This window comes from Papio anubis, chromosome 11, assembly GCF_008728515.1.
Source record: "Papio anubis isolate 15944 chromosome 11, Panubis1.0, whole genome shotgun sequence".
Lineage (NCBI taxonomy): Eukaryota > Metazoa > Chordata > Mammalia > Primates > Cercopithecidae > Papio > Papio anubis.
The window spans coordinates 54,932,275-54,959,729 of NC_044986.1; the positions used below are offsets into that span (position 1 = coordinate 54,932,275).

Below are 27,455 nucleotides of genomic sequence, written 5' to 3' on the forward strand. Positions count from 1 at the left end.
CGAGTTCATCTTGCACTAGAGAGAAAACAAGTGAGCAAAGATTCAGTAACCGAGTTTTTAAAATGTTTTCATTATTATACCTATCCTGTTACACTTTATGCTTTATATGTATTCCTGGAAACTTGTATACAAATCCACATATCATTCCAGAACATATTTTAAATGCCTAAAGGAAAATTTCATTATTTAAATCAAGCATTGACTCCTTACAACAACAAAAAAAACCAGCATTTTTTTCTGAGAAAATTATCATCATTGAGATGGGGCCCAGAGAATTCATGTATATGTTTTGAGATACATTTAGGAACTGTTCTGATAGCCTACCCTATCTGTAACGGGGACAAATAGGAAATCTATCCTACCACAGGAAAGCATTCCCTAGTTGCTGCTACATGTGAGTAGTTTGAAAAGGGTTTGTAAGCGGATGACAAATGAGTTATGCAGAAGAATGAAAATGAGCCTCCACTTGAGCAGAATTTTGTTCATCCTGGGTAGCTGACATGAATGCAAAGCACCTGGTAATGTTCAGTGACCCTAACTGCCATCCTGGTCTGGGCACACCTATCTTCCATTTTCTGATAGCAACTGTTTGTGGATAAGCTGCTTCCTCTCTTGGAGCTCTATGATGCAAAATTCATGTGAATATTTGAAAGAAAATCTGTCATCCATATTTTGTATTTAGAAAATATCAGATTATATCATTGTGCATTACTAATGGCAATATTCATGCCATGTCTATTTTAAAATCTTAAATTTATGTGAATTGACTTTATATATTCATTTATTACAGGTCTTTTGGGACCCACCACCTTATCTCTGAACACTTCAACAACCCCAAACTCACTCTTGAATGCTCTTAATAGCTCAGTCAGTCCTTTGCAAAGTCCAAGTTCTGGTACACCTAGCCCCACATTATGGGCCCCCCCCACTTGCTAATACTTCAAGTGCCACAGGTCAGTATCATTTAAGTATATTCCAAGGTGTGTATTCTTAGGTGTTACCAGTCTTTTAAATAAAATTTACTAATGACTCAGTTTTCTTAGGGCAAAATTAGAGTTCAAAGCACACTCCATTGAAACGGAAATTCCCTGATACGTCAATTAGTTAAAATGAAGCGCAGCAAAGCAGTTTGACTTTTTCATACAAGTGAAATACCATCTTCAGATGTGATAAGCAGACCTGGTAGTTAGGTTCTAGTTGGAGTAACTTGCTGGTAGTCATGTACATCTGTACAATGAGAGGGTTGGATAAGACATTCTCTATGGTGTTGTCCCATTTTAACACTCTTTTGTGTTTTTACAGTAAATAGTACCTCTGTTTACGGAGGTGTCAAAATTGAATTCTTTCCTGAACTTGCAGCAACAAAAAATGATGTTTTTATTGTTAATAAAAATAATAGTTGAATCTGAGTTTCTTCCTAATATCTGTCATCATAAAATGTTGTTGTAGGTTTTTCTGCTATACCACACCTTATGATTCCATCTACTGCCCAAGCCACATTAACTAATATTTTGTTGTCTGGAGTGCCCACCTATGGGCACACGGCTCCATCTCCCCCTCCTGGCTTGACTCCTGTTGATGTCCATATCAACAGTATGCAGACCGAAGGCAAAAAAATCTCTGCTGCTTTAAATGGACATGCACAGGTAATGGCTTTCTGCTAGAATGTGTGTGTGATCTCTGCTGTTTGTAAGAGATAAACCCCTGGTAAAGTTAAAACATGTTTAAACTTTCGCCTAAACTGAGTTTTATTTATTGTTTGCAACTTTTATTTTAGGTTTAGGGGACACATATGCAGGTTTGTTACATGGGGAAATTGCATATTTAACCCACCTTGAGTTAGTTTTTATATATGGTGAAAGGGAGGGGTCTGGTTTCATTCTTCTGTATATGGCTAGCCAGTTTTCCCAGCGCCAGTTATTGAACATGGATTCCTTTCCCTATTGCTTGTTATTGCCAACTTTATTGAAGATCAGATGGTTGTAGGTGTGCAACTTTATTTCTGGATTCTCCATTCTGTTCCCTTGGTCTATATGTCAATTTTTTTATGCCAGTACTATGCTGTTTGGTTTCTGTAGCCTCGTAGTATAGTTTGAAGTTGGGTAGTGTGATGCCTCTAGCTTTATTCTTTTTGCTTAAGATTGCTTTGGCTATTTGGGCTCTTCTTTGGTTCCATATGAGTTTTAGAATAGTTTTTTCTATTTCTGGGAAAAATGATGTTTGTAGTATGATAGGAATAGCATTGAATCTGTATATTACTTTGGGCAATATGGCCAGTTTAATGATATTGAGTCTCCTGATCCCTGAGAATGGGATGTTTTCCATTTGTTTTTATCACCTATGATTTCTTTCAGCAGTGTTTTGTAGTTCTCCTTGTAGATAGCTTTCATCTCCTTGGTTAGAAGTATTTCAGAGTGGTTTTCTTTTTTGTGGCTGTTATAAATGGGATTGTGTTCTTGATTAGACTCTCTGTAAAATTGTGACCATATTTATATGTTATTTTCTATTATTATTTAGTCTCCAAATATAAAATATGGTGCAATATCCACTTCATCACTTGGAGAAAAAGTGCTGAGTGCAAATCACAGTGATCCATCCATCCAGACAAGTGGGTCTGAGCAGACATCTCCCAAATCAAGCCCCACTGAAGGTCGGGAACTGTATCCTTCTGAAATTCATTTTGGTTTGTTATTTGGAAAAAGGAGGTTGTAGAGAGTCTATGCAGTGATTTTGAGTTGGTTTTGCTAAACAGCTATGATTCATCCTACCTCAATTATGTGGAAAGACAACATCCTGAATAAAATTTCAAAGAGAATGGTGAAAGATTAACTGAAAAGCACTTTCCACAGAAAGAATCATTTCCCCATTACATTGTAAGTTCCTGAATTAAAGTGAAGGTAATTGTGTAGCAGAAAAGCATCAACTTACTAAATGTGAGATATATATCTATATATAGAGAGAGATATTTCCCCCAAGTAGAGTATCTTTTTATAACCTTTTTTACCCTTTCCCCCAAATCTTTAAAATATATAAATATATGCGGGTCTTCTCTTCAAATTGAGTTTTGTGACACCCTGAACTTGTTAAGGTGTTCTCTTTGCAGATGAAAGAGGTCTCTGTCAGGTTAATCATGTCTCCAGAGTAGGGTTCTGATTTGTTTCCATTGCAGGTAATTGTCAGTTGGAAGGTGATGTTGTTTAGGTATTTCACTTTTTCTTCTTCTCCTCTGCAGGTTGTAATGATGCTTTTGTTGAAGTAGGCATGCCTCGAAGTCCTTCCCATTCTGGGAATGCTGGTGACTTGAAACAGATGATGTGTTCCTCCAAGGTTTCCTGTGCCAAAAGGCAGACAGTAGAACTATTGCAAGGCACGAAAAACTCACACTTACAGTATGTATTTTAATCTTAAAAGAGTCCTTGATTTTTTGAAATGACGTATATTTGTTCTCAACTCTATAGTTAGTACTCTTGGATTCAAGTCATGTTTGATCTCATCCATGGGTGTTTTCATTTTATCTTTTAAAAAAATATTAAGGAATAATATCTGATAATTTTCACCCTTCTCTTTCTTCTCTGTAGTCCCTTCCCCATTTAATGAATTGATTTATATCTGTGTCCTCTAAACCATCTGTATTACTCTGAAACTGTAGCATTCTCTCTGCTCTTCAGTAATCAGCAGAGCCATTTTTATTCTCTGATTTTTGCTGTTAGAAATTTTCCCACTGTGAATCCTCCCTCATTTGGCTTTGAATTTCTTCCTTACATGGCTCTTTTTTCCCAAGGTAGTTAATTGCAAATTTTTAAATAAATGCTTGACATTATCATGACTTTGTTTATTCCAAATCACTTTGGTTATAAATGCATAAGTTGTATTAAATATTAAATATAATTCTTCCTTACCATAGCACAGTTAAAGTGTGTCATCCTTACTCTTTCTTTTTTTTTTTCTCCATGTATTTTGGGCAGTTTCTACAGTGTAAGGTTTTGTTCCCACCTATTCCGTCCACCTGATTTCCTCTGCTGTCTTATTAGTTCCTGGTACACCGTTCTAGAGTGTCTTTATGCAAAGATTAGCATACATAGTTTTATTTCTTCCCATTCTTACTAAAATCCATTTTCCTTTATAAACTCTTTGGTCAATCATTATTACCCACTGTTGTCCAGTTCTCCTTTATCTGTGTTTTTCTTTACATGGTGCTGATACCCCAAATTAATGTTGTTATAGACTAGAGAAACAGTTTTACTTCCTTGAAACTATTGAAGTGTTTAAAATAGATACCCATTCTTGTCATCACTGAGTGTGTTCTGAACCTTCTCATCATCCTCTTCTGGGTTAAACTGAAGCCTCCAGAAAGATCTCCCTGCCTCCAGTCTTTTATTAGCTTGAGCTATCCTTTATTTTGCTCCAGCCATTTATTTTCAAAAACAGGTCTAATCTTGTTACACTCTGGCTTCAAATCCACCAGTGGTCTGTGTTGCATGCTTCCTTTCTTTTACTTATGCTCTTCCCTCTGATTTGCTGTTCTCCTGGCCTTTGTCACCAGATAACTTGCAGATGCTCTTAAGTTCCCAGTTCAAATGTCCTTTGTGTAGCCTCTGTCAACTTTTGTCAAGCAAAGTTCACCATCCCTCTTTTTGTATTCCAAAAGTACTTTTCTAAATTCCTCTAAATTCCCTTGGCACAGCAGCTGAATAGTTGAACAAATAAAATCATGAATGAATAAACAAACCAGTTCTTGATTGATATTGCAATCCCTGTTTTACTTGAGCTTAAGGTGCAGTTAGATTTGAACCTGAGGTGTATGCATTCTGTACATATCATGTGTTGTTATTCACGTATTTGCTGCTCATTGTAAGAAGCACTTGTATGTTCTGCCTGTCCCCCTCAACAGACTTTGAAGAATATTTATTTATCTGCTACATTTATTTGTTACCAATATCATATACATATTTCATACACATGAACTGGATCATCTGCATGCCTTCAAATTGACTGGATCTCTGTTTAGACTTTGCATGCATGAATCATTGATATCTCCTTGATGTATAAAAATTAGAAATCTCGTCTGTACATCTATTCTCTCTATGTCATATGCAGTATACCACATATACTGTATATATTGTGTTTGAATGTGCATCATGAAATAGTTTCAAGCTTTACCCCTACAGTCAAAGTGCCCGATTTCAAATTCCATCTCTACCAGTCACATTAGAGGTATGATCTTGGACAATGTACTTCCCTCATCCGCTAGTGGGGATAACAATAGTACCTGTGTCATAGCATTGTTGTGAGGATTAAATGAGAGAATACATGTTAATAGCTGATGGTGATAAACATGCATAGTAAATGTGGCACATAGGAAACATTCAGTACATTTGTATATATAGTGAAGTGTTAAATTCTATACTCTTATTTCACAGCAGCACTGACAGGTTGCTCTCAGACCCTGAACTGAGTGCTACCGAAAGCCCTTTGGCTGACAAGAAAGCTCCAGGGAGTGAGCGCGCTGCAGAGAGGGCAGCAGCTGCCCAGCAAAACTCCGAAAGGGCCCACCTTGCCCCACGGTCATCATACGTCAACATGCAGGTAATGGTAATACAATTGGAAAGCCATTCAAATGTCACATGTTTGGGTTCTGGTGTGGAGAATTCAGTGAGTGTTCAGCAGTAGTGCAGAAATTAGGTTTTCCCTCTGTGCTACATTCAAAATGAAATTTAAATATATAGGTAGCAGTTTGCTATAAACATTAAAAATGAAAAGCAGTATTTAGCTTAAGTGAGAATTCTTTAAAATATATTTAAAATGGTGCAGAATGGTCTGTGTCACTATCTTATGCAAATAACATTATTCATGTGTTACTTAAAAAAATTTTAAATGAGTTTGCAGGACTGCATTTCTAAGTATTATTGCTTCATGACATAGTCTTGGATAAATAGATATAGTATTTTCTATGTAATGAAGATGATAAATGTGTTTGGTGCCATTTAAAGATAGTTATGAGAATAACTAATGTGGAGTGTTCTTTGAAAGTAGATGATGAATATTATTGATGATTGTGTTGGTTCACAGATGTTTTATGATTAAAAGACAACTTCCTTTAAATAATTTTTGTGATTAAACAACTTCCTCAATAGGAACTTTCCATGTATCCATTTTCAAACTATTAGGCTAATTACTCAGAATACGCTGTTGACCATGAAAATGCAGAAATTTGATTTCCGTATAGATGACAATATGAAAAATAAGGATTTTGTGCTTTGTGCTTTTAGAGGTGTCTGTAAACATTTGATGTCGGACCAGAATTGCTGAGTAGACTTACCTATTTTATCTTTCACCACCAAAAAAGAGGAAGAACGTTCCACAAAATCCTAGGAACAGAAAAGCTGTCATAGATGTGTCAAAGAAATTAATTCATGGAGCTAAACTATATTACTTTAATTCCAGTGCAATCTGCAGTTTAGTCCTCCTTGTCTGTTTTTTAATGCTTTGCATTGGAACATTTTCCTAAGTTTTTCTATGATTTTTTTAAAAAATAAAAGCCATTGCCTTTATAATGTGTCAGTGTTTAAAAAAGACATTTAAGGCTGGGCACGGTGGCTCACGTCTATAATCTCAGCACTTTTGGAGGCCGAGGCAGGTGGATTGCTTGAGTCCTGGAGTTTGAGACCAGCCTGGACAACATGGCGAAACCCTATCACTACAGAATAATTCTAAAAAATGAGCCGGGCATGGTAGCATGCACCTGTAGACCCAGCTACTTGGAGGCTGAGGTGGGAGGATCACCTGAGCCTAGGAGGCAGTTTGCTGTGAGCCAAGATTACACCTCTGCACTCTAGCCTGGGAGACAAGAGCGAGACCCTGTCTCAAAAATTAAAAATAAATAAAAAAGACATTTACTGCATTTTCTCTGGTGGATGTATTTTCAGTTAATATGAATTACAATTTATTTAAGAAATATCAAATCCCCTTTATAATCTTTTAATGGTTTTTGTCTTGTGGTTCTTGTCACCTTTTCCATCAAATTTATACCTGCAGTGAACCAGTTTCTTGTTTCTTTCTTTTAGGATGGATGAGCACGTTCTTAATGTTTGAGTTTTAGCCTAATTAGATGTATTTATGTCGTTAGTGAACAGTTAACTCTTAAAATCACTAAGAAATCAATGATAATATTCACTGAGCATTGAGAGAGAGAAAGATTAAAAATTTCCCTGATTTCCTTGGCTGAAAATGATCTCTATCTCCTGATTGCTCTTGGAGTGCTATATCCCCAGCTCTCTTTTTATACTTATCTCAGTTTCTAATTTATTTTATAGTTATTTCTCTTTCCCAACCCTCCTGAGACTCCAATCAGCCAGGCACGGTGGCTCACACCTGTAATACCAGAATTTTGGGAAGCCAAAGTGGGCAGATACCTGAGTTTGGAAGTTCGAGACCATCGACCATCCTGGCCAACATGGCAAAACCCTGTCACTACTAAAAATACAAAAATTAGCCAGGCATGGTGGTGGGTGCCTGTAGTCCTAGCTACTTGGGAGGCCAAGATAGAAGAATAGCTTGAACCCGAGAGGTGGAGGTTGCAGTGACCTGAGATTGCACCACTGCACGCCAGCCTGGGCAACAGAGCAAGACTCTATCTCAAAAAAAACAAAACAAAAAAAATAACTGCAAGTCCTCGAAGCTGTTTTGATTCATTGTTGTATTCTTCCACAAAGCTGAGCATAGTCTCGTTAACCAGTAGGCCCTCAATGAATATTTGTTGAACGAGTAAATTTAGATTCTCTGTATACCTTGCCTTTAGGCATTAATAATTAAAACTTGATTTTAACTCCCAATACCATTTTAGTCTTAGGATGTAAAAACTTCATAAAAAATATTATCTAAAAATCTGGCTTTCCTGATACATGGCTATGTTTTTAGTTATCACATGTCCTTGTTTGTCTGGGACAGCCCCTGTTTACTTTTATTATCCTGGCCTAATTGTTATTCATGGCACATTTCACCTTCAGAAATGTCCTGTTTCAGACATAGATTATATAGGTACCTTATATATGATGATACGGTCTTTCTGGTTAAAGAGCTCTTGCCAGTTGGTCCTTGGTCCTTCTGTTAGGCCTTTGAGACATGCTTATGTCAAGTCTTAGCTAGTTCCTAAATTGGAGAGTTGATAACTCTCAGAAAAGATTTGAAATGTAGCTGTATCTGCACTACTTTCTTCAAAATGATCTATCTTGGTCCTCACATAGACTTGACTACATCATAGTTATTCATTCAGTTTTAATGGAATGAATCAATGGTGCTATCCTAGCCCTGTGCAATAAACGGTAACTAGGTTTAATTTTATGGCATTGCTTAATGTCATTATAAATTAAAGTTAGACATCTGCCATTTATCTCACTTCAAAAGCAAAGACTATGCCAGTTAGGTTAAATAATTTCTTAAGGTATCCTGACATCATACCATTTCAGGCCATGCTTACCTAAATGAAGAGGGGATTTGTGAGACCCTAAGGGGGCCAATAGATACAGAACAGCATTTTGGAAATGTATTCTTTCAAAACTTGCATTATTATTATTAGTAGTAGTAGTATACTCTAGCAGACATTGGCTCTGGAGTGCTAGGTATTTATGGTAAATTCGATTTTTTTTTCTTTTTTTAAGGAAAAATTCTAACTCTTAAAGTCAGAAGTGGTAATTTATTATTACTCGTTAATTAGTGTTGGAAGCATGTTTAAACTTACAGACTTACCTTGGATTTCTGTGACATTATTGTGCAAAGCTTGGTGTATGCCTCAGGCAGATTCTTGGAACATAGTCAAAACCTTTGTTCTCTAACCATGGCATGACATTTGGAGGGACTGTCAATAAAGGCATTTTCTGTTTCATTTTCAGGCATTTGACTATGAACAGAAGAAGCTATTAGCCACCAAAGGTATATGATGCACTAATAACACTTGACTGTTTTTTAGTACACTCATAAATGTTTTTTGAGTACTCATGATGAATTGAGAACTTGAAAACTCATAAAAAGAAACCTAGAATATTTGGGTTCAAGTTGCATAAATTCTGCTGAATACATTTTGTTGAATGGTGTGTTGAGAAATAACATTCAGTGATAATTTCTTCACAAATATCAAAGAAATGACACTTATCATCAGTATTTTATTTAAGAAATGCGCTAAACATACCAAGCATTGGTTTTATTTTGTTTCCAAAGCTATGTTAAAGAAACCAGTGGTGACGGAGGTCAGAACGCCCACAAATACCTGGAGTGGTCTGGGTTTTTCTAAATCCATGCCAGCTGAAACTATCAAGGAGTTGAGAAGGGCCAATCATGTGTCCTATAAGCCCACAATGACAACCACTTATGAGGTTTGTAGAGTCATGTCCTACTCATTCTTCCTGTCTGTTCTCTCATCAAAACAGGACAGTCCTTCCCCACACTCATTCTTTATGTACCTAAAGGAAAATGATTAGTGGTGACTTGTTTTTATTTCTATTCCTGTAAAGATACTGTTATAAAACTGATACACTCTTGTGTATTATGATCTTTTATCTGTATTTTCTCAAGATTGTTGATCAGCTCTTAAAGAGATATAAATTTAGATGTGTGTTTTTGTTGAGGGTGGGATGTGTCATAAATGATAAGCATAGGGCTGAGATTAAGCAAAAGGCAGATGTAACATTCCATAAAAATGTATAAAGAGTCCTTTTATCCAAGGGTTTCACTAGCAAGGTCACCATAGGGGGAAAAGGCAAATATTCAACAAAAATAGGTTTTCAGATATGAGTTAAAAATTCAGTGTGCTCAGATGTGCCAAGAACACAGCAAGAAGTATCTCAAACAAGTGCTCCAGAATTTTTATGTTTCCCAGATGTTGGCTGCCCTGCTCGGGGTGAGACTGGGAAGCTGGCATTCCTACCATATGGAAGGGATGGAGAGTTCCATACTCCACAGCCAGGCTACACGTGATTCACCAAGCAGGCCTTTTCCATTTCAAAGTATCAGATTTTGGCTCTAAGTCTTTGGGAGTAGGGGTGGGGCTCGAGAGAGCGTGCACATGTGCACGATGCTGGGAGACTATACAAACCCAAACATGGATGAAAATGATTAATCCAAGAGTCACAGTGTTCAACCAGAGAGAGCACTGTAGGCCAAAAAAACAAATATTGGTTAAGGGTTTCATAATTGTTAGTCTAATAACTAGCGTTTGTAGAGTGACCTTTTCTCCACCCATTTTCTTTGTAATAAATTGGGCTCTTGATGAAGCACAAAAGCAAACATGCTGCTTTTTTTTCTTTGTCTCTTTTGAGTAAGTCAAAAAGAAAATACTATTGAAATACTAAAAGAAAGAGTCTCCTGTGAATGTCATTGTCAGAGTTATAGTAGTAGCCTGGCAGGCTGTATTTTAAAGATTGAAGTTACCTTCAGCAGCAGAATGTAGGAACCATTATGAAAAATGTTGAGGCTCTAGGAGGTACACTCTTCTTTCTTCCATTATAACACAGAGAGAAAATAAACATCTCCTTTTGTTAGCAGGGACCATAAAACTGCTGTGCTCATTCTTAGAGTTTCACCTGATGCACGGTATGGCTGTTCCTTTCAGCCCATCCTTGCTTTTGACAGAGTAAAATGTGCTAGGTTGACTGTGTTCTGATAGTTTCATAGATGAAGTATTTACCTTAGAAATGCTCATTCAGTTCTGCTTTCTAAGACCAACAGTAGGACAAGTTGAAAATGATGTTCGTTTCAGTAATGGAGTGGTCAAGTGCAGGGTTCTGATAACCACCACTGACCAGATGTATAGCTTTGGCGAGTGACTTCACTCATCTGAACCGTGTCTCATTCAGGTTCTGCTGAGAAGGGCATTGGACAAGGCATCCAGTGTTTAGCATGGTGTGTTGTCAGTTCTTAGTGATATTATTATTATTATTATTATTATTGACATGGAGTCTCGCTCAGCCACCCTAAGCTGGAGTGCAGTGGCACGATCTCGCTTACAGCAATCACCATCTCCCAGGTTCAGGCAATTCTCCCATCTCAGCTTCCCGAGTAGCTGGGATTACAGGCACCCACCATCATGCCTGGCTAATTTTTGTATTTGAGTAGAGATAGAGTTTCACCATGTTGGCCAGGCTGATCTTGAACTCCTGACCTCAGGTGATCCGCCCATCTCGACCTCCCAAAGTGCTAGGATTATAGGCGTGAGCCACTGCGCCCAGCCTAGTGATATTTTAAAAATTTTACTTTATTATTATTATTATGAGTCTCACTCTGTCACACAGGCTGGAGTGCAGTGGCGCGATCTTGCCTCACTGCAACCTGTGCCTCCTGGGTTCAAGTAGATAGGATTACAGGCACGCACCACAACGCCCAGCTAAGTTTTGTATTTTTTTTTTTCTTTTTTAGTATACACAGGGTTTCATCATGTTGGCCAGGCTAGTCTCAAACTCCTGACCTCAAGTGATCTGCCCACCTCGGCCTTCCATAGTGCTGGGATTACATGTATGAGGTTCTTTAAAATTTTTAAAAATTTTTTCATTTTCAAATTTTAATCTATTTACTTATTCATTTTAAGACCAGGTTATGAGACTGGCTAATCTTTGTATTTTTGGTGGAGTCTAGGTTTCACCATGTTGCCAAGGCTGGTCTCAAACTCCTGGGCTCAAGCAGTCCACCTGCCTCGGCCTCCCAAAGTGCTAGAATTACAGGAGTGAGCTACCACGCCTGGCCAGTTCTTACTGATATTGAGTGGCTATTACTATTTCCAGTGGAGGACTTACTTTATCCTGAAGAAAACCAAGGGCTTGCTGAAAGATGAAATTATGTTTATGAATGCTCATTGGTGGAAGTATTTCTGCACACTCAACTTAGTTATGTTTTTTTATATTCAAAGGAATATCTTAGGGTATTATATGAACACATAAGAATTTAAGATAATAGTAGTAATTATCTTAAATCACATTCATTTAGTTCATCCACAATTTTATTCAATCCCCACAAACTCCTAGTAAGGAAAGGGGCCCAGAATGGCTAAGTGTCTTACTTAAGGTTACTTATACTCCTCTTCCTAATGATTTAACCCAAGAGAGTCCATAGCAAAGGGTGGTGATCTAGAGCCATGTTGCCGTAGTTTTATGAACATAAGAATCACTCAGAGAGCATAATAATCCAGACTCTTCTGCTAGGATCTCACTCAAAAGGTAGGGAGTGAGAAGCAGGTATCTATTTGCATTTTCAGCAAGAACCTAGTATAATTGTGATGCGCGTGTCCCACAGGAAACACTGCTGTAAAGGGATGTAACCCTATAGGGATAAGGGCAGCAATAGGCAGAGGAGCCCAAAAAGCTCTTCTGCTCCAGCACTTGCCCAAGGACAGGTAGATCACAGATCACTTTCTCTGGGCAGAAATGTGCAGGGCCTCTGACACTATGGTTGAACTTCTTCCTATGGCTTTTCTTGCTTTGGCTATCTTGGGCTAGCCTGCCCCATCATCCTGGCTGGTGTTCACATTGAAATTTGGGAGGGAGAGTGGGTGAGACTTGCTGGATTCCAGCATGGACATTAACCATGTAATATGCTTTTCTTCACTGCCTCTTTAAGTGCTACTAATGGAAATATATGATCAGGTTTTTTTTTTTTTTCTTTTTTCTGAATGGTGTTCTAGATTCTCCCTGGTATATAAGTTAGACTTGAGCTTTTCCTCATGTATCCCAAATTCTCTGAAATGTAAGAAAGGGCCCCTCACATAGCATGGTCTGATTTTCTGCAGCAGTGGCTGTGTGTGTCTTTTCCTTTATTCTTCCATGGCTCAGAAGGATCAGAAATAGGGCATCTGGCGAGTATTGCCTCTATAGATTAGGAAGAGGGGAAGGGCCTGGGGAAAAGTAGAGAGGGAGATTTTTATTAAAATAGAGACCACATCTATGCTTATGGCACTAATATTTTTAAGTTGGAGAGTAGCTAAAAACACCTTCCTTTTTCTTACTTTTTCCTTTTTCAAAAGAAAAATAAAGCCAAATGAACAAGGAGAATGCCGATCTGTAAAAAGAGCAAGCATGTTTGACCAATAGGTCCTGATGGGTGAGGGCTGCTCACTCGGTGTGCCACGGACCAAATGTTTCCTGCTGTAGCAACTTCGCTTGAGGCAAGAATCTGATACTTCAAACTCTGTATTCAATATTATTGAGAAGCTCAACTTGAACATTTTTTTTCCAGTTTTAGGGCAGCTTTGAGAAATTAATCTATTTCAAAGAGATCCCTTAGATAAGAAGCAGGCGCTTGCAAGCTTTTTTTGTTTTCTCCAAGATTCTAAAATATGACCCTGTCCCCTTATATTATATTGGGATACCAAAAGTCAAACAAAAGGCTGCTTTGACCTGCAGTAACTGTGTCACATCAGTACAGCTACAAAGAGGTTTGGGATTTTCTTTACCTTTTTGCCATCCATCTCTTAAAAGCATGAGTAATGGTCACATATTCTTGGAGCAAATAAAAACCTGCATTGAGAATCAAAGATGGTTTTCAACTTCTCTAGCACTGATAGTAACGAGGTTGTCCGATTATTTTAAATCTTACAAATCTAGGAGTAGAAATATTAAAGATATTTTATCAAAGATGTACAAATAATAAAGCTACTTTCATTGGAAATGCCAGTTTTGGGTCTCAGAAAGCTTCATTTCCCTATACCCATTCCCAGAAGTTAGCAAAGGTATCCCATAGTTGTAGGAAAAGGAGTCTTTGAGAGTAATTCAATAATTCCACAAATACTAAGCACCTAATGTGTTCCAGACACAATTTTATACACTAGTAATACTGCGCTTCAATACAAGGTTCTTGCTTTCGCAGATGGAGCTTTCTTGTGGGTAGAAGGAAACACAAACTAGAAGGCAGTAGGTAACAAGAGTCTGTTACGTACGAAACAGAACCGCTTAGGACTGGGTAATCATAAAGCAGACCTTATGAGCAAATGACATTCAAGCTAAAACCTAGATGCCAAGAAAAGGCCATGAAGATATGGGGAAAGAGTAGTAGGCCAAGAGAACAGCTGGCACGATCTCCTAGAGTTGGAACCAGCCAGTGAGTTCCTGAAGCTGAGGTGGGTAGGGTGGGGGAGCATAAGCATCAGAGAAGAGATTGCAGAGAGGCAGAGGCTGGATTATGGAGCCTGTCAGTTTACGGTAAGGCGCAGTGGAAATACGTCAGGGGACTTTACACAGAGGCATATTTGTTTTCATTTGCATTTTAAGAAATCAGTCTTGTTGCTTTATGGAAAATGGATTATAGGGGGATAAGGAGCAAGAGTAGAATTAAAATGGCCCTTAAGGAGGCAGTTGGGACATTGTGGAGGTGTATAGAAGTGGGCAGACTTGGGCTGTGTTTAGAGATGACACTGATAAACTTGCTGAGGGATTGACTGTATTGAGGAAAGGAGGAACCAAGGATGACTTTTGGCTGGAGCAGCTGGGTAAGTAGTAGAGTCACTAGCTGGGATATAGGAATTCTGAAAGAATAAGTTTGAAGGTAGCTGATGGGGATGGGTAACAACAACTTGGTTTCGAGCACACTGAATTTAAGATGCCTGTCAGGCAGGAAAATGGCAGTGTCAGACTGGCACCTCTATGATTCTAAATTTCTTTCTTTTTTCTTTTTTTTTTTTTTTTTGAGACAGAGTCTTACTCTGTTGCCCAGGCTGAAGTGCAGTGGCACGATCTCAGCTCTTGCAACCTCCGCTTCCTGGGTTCAAGCAATTCTCCTGCCTCAGCCTCCTAAGTAGCTGGGATTACAGGCATGCACCACCACACCTAGCTAATTTTTGTATTTTTAGTAGAGATGGGGTTTCACCATGTTGGCCAGGCTGGTCTTGAACTCCTGACCTCAGGTGATTCACCCACCTTGGCCTCCCACAGTGCGGGATTACAGGTGTGAGCCACCGCACCTGGCCTATGATTCTAAATTTCAACAGAGAAGTCAAATCTGGAGTTAGAAATTTAGGAGTCACTATTGTCATTACTTTTTGAAAAGACTTAAGATTACTTAACAAGAAAGTAGACAGAGGGAAGGGAAGAGATCCTAGGACCAGGTACAGGGTAATCTGACATTTTAGAATGTGAAATAGGAAGATCCTCCAAAGGACACACAGTGAGGTAGGTGGAAAACCTGGGGCCTGGGGTGTCAGGATGCCCTAAAGAAAGAAATTTTTAAAGGAGGGCGTAGTGAGCTGTCTTTTTGCCATTGCAAGATTGAATTAAGTAAGTTTATTGAGTGAACAGTAAAGGATTCTCTTGGAATTACCTAATGAACATAATACTTTGAAAATCAGAGAATCTTGACTTTAATACTCTAGGTAATACCAAGTAGGGTGTCTATAATATAGTGATAAAATAAATAAAAGGATGAATAAATGCAAGTTCAGTGCAAATTTTAAATTATTTTTGTTTTTATTGTGGAGAATTTAAAAAGATAAATTATTCCAGGTATCTAATTTGTTGGAGAGATTGTATCCTTGTTTGTTTAGGGGAGGGTAACACAGGGGAAAGGACAGCTCCCCTTCCAACCTCAGGCTCTATTAGCATTTTGAGAAGCCAGCTTTGCCACATCACCATTTCTCTTACTTGTGTGATACAAGGCAGACAATTTTTGCTCTACCAGGTGGAAGATTTGCTTTGTGGTCTCCAAAATTGGAAGGAGTCTCAGCATCCACTCTTCCAAATTTTATAGAAGGGATCATTTATACTGGGGTCTCTCAGGACTCTCCCTCAGAATCTACTCCCCATAATGGAGGAGAAAGACTTCACTGTGTAAATTGCCAAGTGTCCTTGGTGCTGCAGGGCAAAGGCTGTAGGCAGGTTTCACAGCCTTCGTTCCTGAGAGTCAACACTCACGAGTGCAGTGGTTGGCAAGAGAAGTAAACGGCAGTGGTGTCATGTGGATTCTTTCCTCCTCCCACCCTGAGAAACCCACCTGATTAAACATTTCCTTATCTGGCTTTGTCTGTTTACAGAGCTCATCGATGTCCCTTTCACGGTCCAACAGTCGCGAGCACTTGGGAAGTGGAAGTGAATCTGATAACTGGAGAGACCGAAATGGAATCGGACCTGGAAGTCATAGTGAATTTGCAGCTTCTATTGGCAGCCCTAAGCGTAAACAAAACAAATCAAGTGAGCTTTGTGTTTTATGTACACTTTTAGGTATCCCCAGATTAGAATGTTTATTTGGGTCGGAGTAGCACTGTGGCCTCTCTGACTTCAAGTGCTTGGTGTAATTCACATGGCATCTCCTCTGTGAAGCCATCCTCGTTTCTCCCAGTGAAGCAGGAGAGGTTCTCTCCCCTCACTCCATTTTGTGCATGCTTTCACTCTAGCACTTGCCATACCTAAGGGTAATTACTTATCTACCTATGTGTATCTCCCTGTGAAATTTGTGCTCCACAAAGCAGAGACTGTATTTGTTCATTTTATAAACACTTATGAAGTGTCCACATGTCAGGTATTCTGTTATGCTCTGCCTTGTTGAATATTTCTTCCCAAATGCCTAGTGGACTGACACCTAGTAGGTAGGTGCTCAGTAAAAGTTTATGAAAAGAATGCATCAATGGGTAAGGTACACACATGCATCCAGGTGGTAACAGAAAGACAAGGACATAAGAAAGTGGTTGAGGCCAGGCATGGCAGCTCTTGCCTGTAATCCCAGCACTTTGGGAGGCGAAGGTGAGATGATAGCTTGAGCCCAGGGGTTTGAGAACAGTCTGGGCAACACAGTGAGATTTCATCTCTACTGAAAAAAAAAAAAGCTGGGTGCGGTGGTATGCTTATACCTGTAGTCTTAGCTACGTGGGAGACTGAGGTGGAAGGATCACTTGAGCCCAGGAATTTGAGGCTGCAGTGACCTGTAATTGAGCCACTGCACTACAGCCTGGGTGACAGAGCAAGACCCTGTCTCAAAAAAAAAAAAAAAATGGTTGAGAAAAATGTGATTGAATTAGCATCTTAGACCACTGAAGAAAGACTGTCCAGCAGGTAGCTACTAAAGATGAACAGCAAGGTTTGATTTTGTAAATGGACAAGATGTTGCTGAATTAGCATAAACAGGAAAAAAATTAACTTACAGCATAGGGGTTCTGACTTTTAGCAAATCTGGCTGAGACTCAGCATGAGCCCATTGTTTTATCTACAACAGCACCATAATTCTGGGCTATATAAACAGATGAAAGCTGATATTGTCATCACAAGATATGCCCCAGTGCCTTTTTTCAGGGTTTTTGACACATTTGGAATCCTGAAACATGCAGAATATTTGAAGACACTTTGAAGCAAGGCAATCTAGATGAGCATGGTAGACACTCAGTAACAGTCAGTTGTTAACGTTACTATCAGTCATGTCAGCTGTGTTGTCAGGAGTCTCAGATTTGAAAGGAGTAATCAGGTTGTTGGCCTAGTCTAAATAAGAAAGCACGGTCAACTATTTCATTCCTAAATGCACTGTCAATAGTAGCCTGGAGACTCCCCATTAGTTACTGGCTGGATACCCCACCACTGACAGTATGATCGAGCTGAGAGTCAGGCTGGTGCCAGGCACAGATGGAGGGGTGTAAATGATGTCCAGTCTCTAGCCCAAGATACGTTCATTTGGTGCTTCTCTTTTTCTATCTTTATCTCTTTTCCCTTCATTTAACATTGGATAATTAAATTGACTGTACTACTCAGTTGAATTGAAGTTCAGGATTAAGATGGAGGATACATTAATAAAAAGGAAAGATTAATGAAGCACAGTTACTTGGGTTTTGTCACCTTTTTTAGGGTATAGGGAGTTTAGGAGAGACTCTAGAAACTACAAGTAGTTAAGACCAAAAAAAAAAAAATTAAGTAAAAGTAAGTTATAGGCTATTTTGAACATTTATCACTATGAACATTTTATTTTCAAACATTTGTTTTTAAACATTTTAATTATATATTTTATTTAACCCAACATATGTAAGATTCCTTTTAAATATGTAATCAATATAAAAATTATTTGAAATAGCTTATATTCTTCCTTAGGTTGTAGAAAATCTTTAAAATCTGCAGTGTATTGTGTACTGACAGAGCATTTTCATTCCCACTACCTATTGCAGGTGCTCAGTAGCCATGTGTGGCCAATGGCTACTGTACTGAACAGCACAGTTTTAGATAATTTCTCTTAACACCCTTGTCAAGATCACCAGTGCTTCTGTTTTCCCTGGGCGTCCCTATTTATACCATTTGCTGCAGCATAATTCTCAGTAACTCTTTTACTCTCAAAAAAAAAAAAAAAGTAAATGTATCATTTGGACCATAAATTATATGGGCAGCCTTTTAGCCATTTTCATGTTGTCATGTCCCACATCCTGTGGTCACTTACCCCAATTTCCTTATCGCAGTCCACTTTGTGGCTTTTTGTCACCTTTGACCCAGTACCTCTATAGTCACTCCTCCTCAAACTGTTTTTATGACTTTGGGGCCTCTGCTTCACCTTTAAATGGTGGAATGTCCCAGGACTCAGTATCTTGAGGTTTGGTTTTGGGTCCTTTCTCTACACATTCACTCCAAGAGATAAACAGCTATCTTTAAGAGAAAAAGAAACCTTATCAGGAAATGCCTTCCGCTTGAGAATCATGAAGGACATCTCAACTGGGAGATGAAAACAACTGGAGAAAGTGATCAATGACACCCAAAACCATGCAGAACAAGATTCCTAGACTTGGCAGATGCATGGATCCCCAGAGTAGACTAGACGGATCTGATTGGCTTTGGTCAGTGTCGTCCTCCCTCACCTCTTTGGGGTCCTCTCCTGAAGCCACATCGTTGGTGTAAGAAGACAGATTTCCCACACAGGCAAGAGCTCATTATTGGTCTGTGAGGTAGAATGCCTGTACTCTGCTAAAATTTCCAAGGCTGCGTGTGTGTGTGTGTGTGTGTGTGCACGTGCACGTGCGTGTGTGACTTACTTGGCTTGGTTCAGTAGTTCATCACCGGCGCTTGCTTGTCACTGGGTCTGAGAGCCACAGACAGTTTGTTGAAACCTTTGCCCACCAAGTCAGTTGCAGAACCAAGGCAAAGTTCAGCATTGCTGTCTTAAAAGTTTTGCCCAGAGACAGATTTATTTTTGTCCTAAATTAAATCCAGGAACCCCAGCATCATTCCTATCACTTCATACATTACTCTTAATTTTGGAAGTATGCTGTTTTGTGACCTTGCTACCCAATTATATTTTTCTAGGGAGCAGCATTTATGTGTTGCAATATCATACAATTCCTTTGACCAAAGGAAAGCACAGGTGTAGATACAGAGAGCCACCCTGCCATCCAACAGAACCTGGACTTGCAATAACTTTCTATACCTTTATTTTGTCCCAGGGATCTTTTTTCCAGCTCCTCATTTAATTCACATCAAATCAATTATAAACAACAAATGCTTCTGACTACTCAGGGAGAATATGATGAATGATTATTAACTACAGAGGCACTGTTGCTGAATTTCTGCCTCCCAAGTGTAACCTTTTAAATGGCGAGAGCCTCCCTGAAAGCAATAACGAGCACTTCCTTAATGAAAAGCCAATATTTCAGTAAAGGATTGCTGTATTTCTACAGCTACTGCTCTATTCAGCTGAACAATGAAAGTTGAAATATTTAGGTGATTAAAACTTTTAATTAAACCATGTTCTCTCTGGGCATTTACACTTCAAGCCTGTCTCTCCTTTGCCTTTCAGCGGAACACTATCTCAGCAGTAGCAATTACATGGACTGCATTTCCTCGTTGACAGGAAGCAATGGCTGTAACCTAAACAGCTCTTTCAAAGGCTCTGACCTCCCTGAGCTCTTCAGCAAACTGGGCCTGGGCAAATACACAGATGTCTTCCAGCAACAAGAGGTCAGTCATTATTTATTTTCCCAAGTATCTTTGTTTTGATTGTGTGTATGATGACTTCTAGAATGAAATCACTTATTGACCTATGAGTATGCTTTCACTGAGCATTTATTCAAGTCTCATAGCTTGTTCTTGTTACTAAGAAAAATGTCATCTCATTTCTTATTTAGTGCAGCTAGTAAACACAGGATAGCAGAAATAGAGAAAATCATACTTGCAGAAAAATGTACAATAGCTGTCTAACAGTTTTAGCAATAAAACCCAATTGATGTATAGATTCATAGGAATTTTTGTAGTCACAGCTCCCTTAAGGTCAGCAACAAGTCTGTATTTAACATGATTTCATTTTGAATCTGTTGTTATCTTTATTTGTGGCACTTATAAGTAAATAACAGCATCTGAAATATCTCTGGCTGGTTTTGACTCATCCTGGTCATACTGAGGTCTGTTCTCACAGAATATATGTTTTTTTCAACATGTTCATTTATTCATTAACTTACTGTTTGGGTTTTACCTGAACTGAGACAGAACTGAGATGTCTACTGAACAAACACGACCATGGATTTTGATCAAACTGATTAGCCATATTCTATTATGTTCTGGCATAAAGAAAAGAGGCCCCAGGCATGATTCTTCCTAACAGTGCTCTCATACTACTGGGGCACAGCTAACTCAAAGTGTCAGAAAATTAAAATGGTTCTATACATTTGTGTCTTTTTCAAATCAAGACATGGTCCATGTTCGATGCTAGTTGGCTTAATTTTATGTTAGAGAACATCTGATTTAGTAATTTCTAGGCATGTGTCAGTTAATAAAGAATCTATGGTTTTTACTAGGCACTTTGTATCATAAATTCAATGTGCTTGCCATGGTCCAATAAATTATTAAGTTTAAATGCTGAACATTTTTGTTTTTTACCCTGAAAGAGCAATTGTCGTGTGTATTAAATTTTAGGGTATTGATTTTTTTTTCTGTTTCCCCTACATCTGAGTTAGCGTTCATTTAACCAAGAATTTTTTAAGCTGAATAAGCCTTTCATAATCAACACATTAAATAATATATCTCTTTATTTTGTCTTGCTGGCTAGATGAGGGTAGCTGGAAGCAGAAGTATTTTAATGTGTCCAGGCACAGAAGGTCAAAAAGCAAGAGATTCAATGTTAATTCAGTGATTTTCTGGGTTTGTTTTCATCTGTGTTTCCTATTTGAATAAACATAGAAATTGTAGGCATTTCTTATTCCAATTACTCCAAGCAGGAAAAAAACATGAAAGTATAAAGGCAAAGGAACTTAATTTAATATTTTATTAACTACAGCAGGGATCAGCAAACCGTGGTCTGCAGGCCCACTGCCTGATTTTGTAAATAAAATTTTATTGAAACACAACCACATTCATTTGTTTACATATTGTCTATGGCTTCCTTCCAGCTGTAACAGCAAAATAAGTAACTGTAACAGTACATTATGGCCCACAAAGCCCAAAATATTTACAGTCTGGTCCTTTAAGAGAAAGTCGGGGAACACTTGAGCTGAAAAATCTCTATTATAGAATTTCTGAAAACATATCTTTAGAACTGTGATAAATGATGGCCTAAGGTGTTTTAAGATCTGGATTTACCTTCCAAATCAAAACAGGACAATTTAAATTATCCTCAATATCATTTAATGAAAAGTTTTACCTGTTTATGGCGTGTTGAAATTTGGTAATTTGCTTCTTTTCAATGTAGGATATTTTCTAATACTCAGATGTGACTTAACAAGAATCCCCCATAAGTAACTTCATGAGATTTAATTTATTGTAAGCATGTTCAAGATTCATTTAGCAACTTTCACTGATGATATATCAACATGCATTATTACTAACCATACCTGCCAGTTATGTTCTTTGGTAAGCCCAGTGTTTTATATCTATAGTTATAGTGAACGCTTACAACAGTTCTGCAGGATACAGTATTGTCAACCCTCTGTGCCCATGGCTAGTAATGGCAGACTCAGGATCTGGACCCAACTCTCTTTGGCCTCAGAATCCATTGTCTTTCTCTTCTTCCACACTACCACACTATCTTTTTTTTTTTTTTTTTTTTTTTTTTTGAGATGAAGTCTTGCTCTGTTGCCCAGGCTGGAGTACAGTGGTGCGATCTCCACTCACTGCAAGCTCCACCTCCCGGGTTCACACCATTCTTCTGCCTCAGCCTCCCTAGAAGCTGGGACTACAGGCGCCGACCACCACGCCCGGCTAATTTTTTTGTATTTTTACTAGAGACGGGGTTTCATCGTGTTCGCCAGGATGGTCTCGATCTCCTGAGCTCGTGATCCGCCTGCCTCGACCTCCCAAAGTGCTGGGATTACAGGCTTGAGCCACCGCGCCCGGCCCTTCGACACTATCTTTAAAGGAAGGATGGCGAATCCTTGGGCAGTTTCCCTTCATAGTTTGTTCCTGATGCCGGAGAGTATAGGTTTATAGTTCCTTCAAATACTTCTTTTGTGTCTGTTTCAGTGATAGTTTTCTGGGTTGAGCCAAATGAACTGTAGATCTGATTGTGTCCGGGAATTCTTTCAATCCTGTGTAGAACACAAAGGAGGATGCCATCTGTTTTATTATTTAGTTTCTTCTTTAAATGGTAAAGATACACTAAACCAATTCAAAATCCCAACCTAAGAAATATTTTTCTTTCCTGAACAGATAATGCTCTTCCTTTTATCAGTTCACAAAAATGGTACAATCTTTGTGTTTCCTTTTTTGCTATAGTTGCCAGGATGCTCAGAGCTAAGTCTTCTGCTAGAATCATCACTTCCATTTCACCACCTTTCTAAATTCTTGTTTCTTAGGTTTGTGCTACCACCTTTCTTTTCTGGAAGTAGGCAGAGCATAATTAATAAATAAATGTGATAACAAGTTGATCCTACAGTGGGAAAGAAAATAAGTAATTAATATATTGGTTATAGATTGACCTTTCTACCCACAGATCGATCTTCAGACATTCCTCACTCTCACAGATCAGGATCTGAAGGAGCTGGGAATAACTACTTTTGGTGCCAGGAGGAAAATGCTGCTTGCAATTTCAGGTGAATATAAATATTCAACTTATATGTTAAAACCTGAATAACCTCTGCCAGTGGTCTCAGCCGTTGGGTTGTTTCTACCCATTAACTGCTGGCTTACCAACCTAACACCTTGGTTGTGGTTTCAGAGGGTTTTTCTGTCAACAGTGTGGCAAATCCTGAGACTGTCTTACTTTTTCATCAAGGCATTGCCTGAAAACCTGCCTTAACAGGGGTCATATCTGAACATAGATCTCTTCAGAAATATCTAACCAAAATCACCCTATGCAGATCATGAGAAGTGGGGGGGGGGGGAGTTTAATTCTCCTCTTTGCAGTTGTGTTAAACAGTAATCATTACATTAGTGAATAATTATTCTTGATTGGCAGTTATGTTTCAAATGTGTGTGTCCTTGCACACCGACTGAGATCATTGCACTGAGAAGAGAAGAATGCTGATTGCAATAGCGTGGAATCTGGCAGTGTTACTTGTCTTAATTCTTCTTAGTTTTCCCACTGTTTTAATAGAATTTATGAGTCAGAGGACATAGTATCCTGAAGATAGTCACAGAATGAAGGAAAATAATGTCTGTCTCCCTAGGCCACTTTCTTTGTACATCTATTGCATATACAATTTAGAAAATGCTCTATACATATTTATTGGGTGCCACTCATTTGAAAGGAATGGAGCCAGATGATGAGTCAGGAGTTGGCAAATACATAGTAATGAACCTCAAAAAAGTGTTCAGAGAAATATGCGGAAATTTGAAGGAGGGAATGGGATTAGTTTTTGAAGACTTGCCAATAAAGTTCTTGAATGTCAAATTTATATGTATCCCAGTCTCAGAAAGACAGACACACTAGAGGCAGAAGCCAAGTGTCATGTGCTGTGGAAAAATGAATGCTTTTTCACAACACTGAATTTGCAGGCTATGCCTCAGTGAAGCCAGCAGTTGCATCCAACTGATGAAAGTCCATTCCAGACAGCATTCACTAATCAGATCAGCAGATAAAATTTAAAACCTCAGTGGTTTTCCATTTTATTTTAGCAGCATTTTGAATGCCCCACCCATCTTCCCATCGGAAATCTTTATCTGAAGCAGATATAGGCAAAGCAGCCTTGAAATAGGAGTGGATCCAGCCATTGAGCTTCCTGGTGGCAGCCTATTAGGTTCTTCTGTGGATAGAGTTCTACACTCATCAGTTTTACCAGAAATTCTAAACTTTCTTCTCGGATATACTGTATGTATCCAAGAGCCTCTATTAACGGAACTCAACAGGGAAGACAATTATTCCTGCTCATAAGATCATCTTGGTATAGTGGAAAGAACACTGGATTCAAATAGGAGATCTGGGCTTTACCTATGCTAAGTCATGAGTCTTTGAGTGAGTTTCCAAACCTTTGGTTTTGGTTTATTAACCATGAAGGTAGATTGGAATTTGTGATTGTACAAAGGTCACCTTACATTTCTGAGATCTATCCTTTCATGTGATATCATCAGGCTTAGTGAAAATGGACAAAACGGTAGTTTTATTACTTGTTCTTTTTACCATCTATGATAATAGAGTAACCTTTTAAATTTGTTTTCTGTAAAGCTCAGCCTCAGGGGGCTATCCCTAGACTCAAGCTAACTTTTAACAGTTTTCATATTCTTTCATTAATTTGCAAATGAAATTTATATTTGAAATGTGATTAGCTTGTGCATTCACCATACCTATACTGTTGAAATATGCCTGCAGGTCAGCAATTTTATATCAGTGAAGGGCATAGTCCAGAGCTCCATAGTCTTGCACGAGAGGTTCATGGAATGGCAGTGAGGATATAGTGAAAACTAAATTCATTTTTTGGTGTCCCAACCCAATTCCGAATTCTGTAATGCTTTTAGCAACAAGCAGATAGCTGTAAATACATTCACGGGTTGTAGATAGATTATCAATATCTTTACTCTGGAATATATCAGTATCTTTTGGGGGAGGTAAGATGGGAATCAGAAAGGTTTCAAGTTCTCTATTTTAAAACAAATAATATTTTTTCTAATCATTATCTTCTTTGTCATTCTATTGAGGTTATATAGTACTTTTGCAGACTTCCTCTCTCAGTGGGGTTCACCAGGTCCTCTTGCTTTTAAAGGGAGTTTGAGACCGACTAAAATGCTTTATGGCTGCTCTGCACAGCATAAAGGACTTGATTATTTTAAGAATAATTTTGTCTTACTTTGTTGAGTGCATTTGTTTGAACCTGGTAAATTATTTTCTCTGAAAGCAATACATTTTTATTGAGAAAATTCTTCATCAAAAAGCAAAGCTTCTTTCTCCAATTCAGCTTATCTGATAGCAAAGACATCCATTTATAGTCCCAGAACGTTCTGTCTCCCTGTAGATGCAGTATAGCTGGGCAGTCTGGACTCACATTTGTCTTATGGTTCCAGATTGGTTAGATCCAGAGTTTGCTTAAAATTCCTTTTTAATTTTGTAGATTTTAAACTTACAATCTGAGTGATTCTTTCAGTATAAGGTTTTGTTTTCTTTTTAATCTCAGGCCAAAATACATTTAATGTTATAGCAGTGGATGAAATTTATCTCTAATGGAGATGGATCAAAGTATAAATTTGATCTCTTTTTCCCCAAATCCACTTTTTTTTTTGGAAAATTCACAGATTTCTCTCAGAATATGGTCATGATTGGTTAAATGTACAGGGACTCAGTGAAAGGACGCTTAGCATCCTGTCGACAGGCTTCCCACTACGGCCTCAGGTAGATCTAACATTTCCCGACCTATTCTTTTAGTTTGTGACTCTGTTCAGATCCGCAACAAGATCCTGAGAGCTGCCAGGATTGTGTGAACCTTGGAATTTCAAAGAAAAAGGTTGGTATTTTCCCAAACCATCCCTTAGGCTTACTGAAAAATATTAGAGGAGTTTGCCTTATCATTTAAAAAACAACAGCAACAACAATTCTAAAGTCTCTTCAGTAGGACTTGACCTTGATAACCTCTCTGGAAGATTTATCTCTGTGCATCACATTTAAAAACATAAATATGAGACCAGCCTGGCTGACACAGTGAAACCCCGTCTCTACTAAAAATACAAAAAAAAAAAAAAAAAATTAGCCGGGCGTGGTGGCAGGTGCATGTGGTCCCAGCTGCTTGGGAGGCTGAGGCAGGAGAGTGGCGTGAACCTGGGAGGTGGCGCTTGCAGTGAGACGAGATCGCACCACTGCACTCCAGCCTGGGCAACTGAGCGAGACTCCGTCTCCAAAAACAAACAAACAAACAAAAAATATATATATATACACACACATACTGTCTTAGAAACTGTATCAGTTAGGATTGGATTCCCTTGTGATCATTTTACCGTTTCAAAGATCTAGCTGATGTGTCTTTTCAGAATAAAGTTTTTAATATTTATTTTGAAAAACTTTGTCTTCATGGCCCGGTTGTTGTCATGTGCTCAGTTATATGTGTTGTATGTGCTAAAGGAGAATGTTGTTTGGCCTCATTCCTTCTTTTTTCTTTGCTGTAAAATGGGAATATCCTCCCGAACTGTACATTATTCCCCCGTGAAAAAATGGAGGCCGAAGATAGTCCCTAGCTTGAAGATGATAAAACTTTTCCAGGCTGTGTACTTAAGGGGATTCATTTATTCTTAACGCTTCTATTAAGTTTGCCTTTAAATATATTCAATTCTGTCTTGATTTCTGAATTTTGAAGTACTCTGTGTGTGTGTGTGTGTGTGTGTGTGTGTGTGTGTGTGTGTGTATGTGTGTGTTTTAACAAGATACATGTATTCAACTTTTAATAGGAATGTCATTGCCACTGTATTTCTGGAGGAACTTGAAACAACAGCCATCTGTATGCATGCCAGCATGTGTCTTTTGCTTGTAAAGTTACCTTCCTTGCTTCTTCAGAGTGAAGCTGGGTTTTTCTTTTAAAAATTAAATTTGGTACGTTAAAATAGCAAATAAAGCTCCGTTATTTGGTATAGTTGGAAATACCGATTTCTCAGATTTGTGTTCCTGATGCCTTGGTTGGCCTTCTCTGTCCGGTGGGTCACTGACGGCCAGTGCTCAGGGCATTGACCTTTCCATCAGGCATGCGAGGTTTCACCTCTGTCACTTAGTACCTGTGTGGGCAACTGACTTAGTCTATTTTTTAAATCAGTTTTCTCACCTATAAAATGGAGAATGGTAATATTATCTATCCCTTAAAGAAGACTTGAACAGGGCAAAATAAATGTAAAGTGCTTGTCATACAATAAGCCTAATGAATCATTGTTATTTTCCTTCTGTCCTAAGACCTATATATGAAGAAAAGAGAGATGTCTCCACTGTTGTTTTGACCATATAGGGCATGCGTTTACATTTTGGAAGGCAGTGGGGTAAAATGTTAAGGGTGTTGGTCATCTTCCAGAACTTGGCCACAGGAGCATGTCTGGTCATATGGTCATCCTTAACGCCATGCAGTCTGTTACACCCTGAGTCTGTGTCTTCAGCATTACTGTAGATGGCCATATCTTACATTGTAACTTCACAATTCA

General features: G+C 38.5%; 1 protein-coding gene across 1 annotated transcript in view; it reads left to right on the forward strand.

Moving 5' to 3' along the window:
* BICC1 (BicC family RNA binding protein 1) overlaps positions 1-27,455 on the forward strand; it is a 326,785-nt gene that overhangs the window by 292,871 nt on the left and 6,459 nt on the right. The window contains 11 exon segments of the mRNA XM_021943438.2: positions 791-921; positions 923-953; positions 1,450-1,646; positions 2,518-2,650; positions 3,233-3,389; positions 5,421-5,586; positions 8,889-8,928; positions 9,214-9,368; positions 16,001-16,157; positions 19,723-19,883; positions 22,846-22,945. Of these exon segments, the coding sequence (XP_021799130.2) occupies positions 791-921; positions 923-953; positions 1,450-1,646; positions 2,518-2,650; positions 3,233-3,389; positions 5,421-5,586; positions 8,889-8,928; positions 9,214-9,368; positions 16,001-16,157; positions 19,723-19,883; positions 22,846-22,945 (1,428 nt within the window).